Raw genomic sequence first — 2,544 nt, 5'->3', positions numbered from 1 at the left:
TTTCCCCACTCGCTGGCCTGTCTGTATACTATATATCGACTTTTTTTATTCATGCTACGATTTCAGAATCCATTGTACCATTCGAAAGCTATGCCTTTTTCTCATTTACACCATATTACTATTATGTTCCAGGGGTTCTAAGTTGGGTTCTGCTGTCATATAAATGTCATACGTAACAGTTTTTCCCCATGCTTATTATCTTATTAGACTGATTTGTAAATATTGATATTGTGTGCAATGTTATATTGTCGATTTTTACCCCTGCGGGTACCCGCTGCGCTGGGTAAAATCGTGCTACTATAATTCATACTACTAATAATTGGACACAATAGAAACATTCTATATAGTATATAGCCATACTTCATGGTGATATAAAAATGCTGTCCTGTCTCTTTATTCCTGTCCCCTCCCCTTTCCTTCTACTCCCCTCTCCCTCTCTCCCCCTCCTGCACTCTCCCTCCTCCTCTCTGTCTCTCTCACACTTTTGTGCACTCTTGTGTGCACTCTCTCTCTCTCTCTCTCTCTCTGCACGTGTCTGTGTCTATGCAGTTGTACGTATCAACGGGCACGTGGCAACCTACTTGTAATTGTCATACACTTCATGCTTGGGAATTGAGACTCCAGGATCTTCCTCCAGGTGGCTACGAATCCACGTGATGGCATTAGCCTGGTCCTGCCGACTGCTGCCCGCCGAACATCCTGACTGAGGTCTGGCAGAGAAAACATGCCGCTGTGTAAGGCCACGCGAATCACTGCTCGCCACGACTTGACCTTACAACGCAGTGACGTCGGTTTGAACTTGTGACACTGGCTTAAACTTGTGGCACTGCCTTGAAGTTATGACACGTGGCCCGTTGTTAGAAACATCACAAACAGCTATAGCTATTGTAAGCCTAGGGCCATAATAAAAATATTGTTTGTTTGCCCTCACTCAACCGACCCGCCAAAAAGGGGCCGACTCGAAATTTTTTTATTGATCTTTCCCATTCTTTTTTTCTACAAATTGTATCACTGTACATTATATAAATCTGTAGGCAATACATTATATATACCAAGCAAAACAAAAAAGGTATCTCCACAACACAAGCACATACGAGCATGTTGACACCATGCTGAATTTGTAAAAAGACCCCCCTCAACAAAAAAAGCCTACCAACCTACACATTCTTTTCAGCCTGGGTCGGTTGAGGGCAAACAAAGATTTTTTTAATTGTGGCCTAGGATGTCATAACTTTTTTCATGACACTTCATTTCAAAAGTTAAGACCTTTTACACATATGATGTCATAACAATGACGATGCAATAAATGTGTGACATTGGTTTGAACTTGTGACGTTGGTGTTAACTTGTGATGCTGGTTTGAAATTCTGACAATTGTTTGGACGTGTGATGATGGTTTGAACGTGTGACACTGGTTTAAACATGTGATGCGCTGGGTTGAACTTGTAAAGTAGGCTTGAATTTATGACATGTATAGGTCTGAACTTGTGACACTGGATTGACTTCCGTACAGTAGCGCTCTCACTGAATTACACCGACTGATAGTTTATACGCCCACCAACCAAGGATTGTTTGAAGCACCAGCGAAATGGACAGACCAACAGAACATGGGACCAGAACATGAGCACATACAAAAGAAAAGCCAACCTTGAATTAAGTAGGCTCAGGTGTCCACTCAAAATCAGCTTGGGATAAATAAGCAAACTTAGGTAAACGTTACCAGAGTGAAACTGAAAGTGTCTGTAAACGTTTAATAGTAAAATAGCAGGACTATGAGCCACATGTTAGAATCGATTGAAGGCCCCTTTTTTATACATGACATAATCAGTGACTTGTTTACTATGAAGTTCGACCATATTGGCAGTACAGCATGTGCACCATACATGGCAGCCATAAGTTTAAAGAAATAAACAAGTGCCGCAGAGCGACAGCGTGTGACAAGTGTTCTGATGCTAAACTCGGTGGCAAACGAATCCCATCGCCGTGTTCGCTCTCCCTCGTTGGAAATGGACAAGTACGGACAAACGGATAGCCCTTATTTCGAACACTGGGATGGTATCAGGAACCTTCTCGAAGAAATGTTCGTTGGGATCTTTATGAAAGTTGCCACGAGATGGCGCGTACGTTTGGATGTCTTAAGATTAAAGATGGAAGCTCCCATCGTACGTAGTAGCAACAACTATTTGCAAGACGGAATAGGTAAGCACTCATCCATTTACCTCATACATTTACCTACGCAAGCCTACAGGCTGAAATAGAGAGCTGCCACCTGTAACTAATTAACGCAGGCAAAAACAACACCGTACTATCAACACCACATGCACTGACAGTGGCATAATTAAGTTACATGTAACGCACTGACAGTACAGAATGCCATAAAAATTATATATGATTTAAGGAGCATAAACCTTCAACCAAATTTAGCTTTTGAAATTTCACTGTGACATTGTAGCCTCATACATGCAGGCATGTATAGATTCTACTAGCAAACCCGCAGTCAAATTCTTTCTAACATAGTAACAGTTAACAAATCCATGTTTAAAT

General features: G+C 41.6%; 2 protein-coding genes across 2 annotated transcripts in view; one reads left to right on the top strand and one right to left on the bottom strand.

Moving 5' to 3' along the window:
• Nucleotides 1–2,544, top strand: part of LOC106821143 (testis-expressed sequence 9 protein-like) — a 67,259-nt gene that overhangs the window by 20,992 nt on the left and 43,723 nt on the right. The gene's annotated exons all lie outside the window — the stretch shown is intronic.
• Nucleotides 1–2,544, bottom strand: part of LOC106821134 (DNA-binding protein Rfx5-like) — a gene marked incomplete at its 3' end in the record, with an annotated part of 12,395 nt that overhangs the window by 8,470 nt on the left and 1,381 nt on the right. Inside the window, 1 exon segment of the mRNA XM_014825815.1 lies at nt 582–710. Within this exon segment, the coding sequence (XP_014681301.1) occupies nt 582–710 (129 nt within the window).

Source organism: Priapulus caudatus, unplaced genomic scaffold (genome assembly GCF_000485595.1).
Source record: "Priapulus caudatus unplaced genomic scaffold, Priapulus_caudatus-5.0.1 Scaffold60, whole genome shotgun sequence".
Lineage (NCBI taxonomy): Eukaryota > Metazoa > Priapulida > Priapulimorpha > Priapulimorphida > Priapulidae > Priapulus > Priapulus caudatus.
This window is presented reverse-complemented; position numbering and strand designations above follow the sequence as displayed.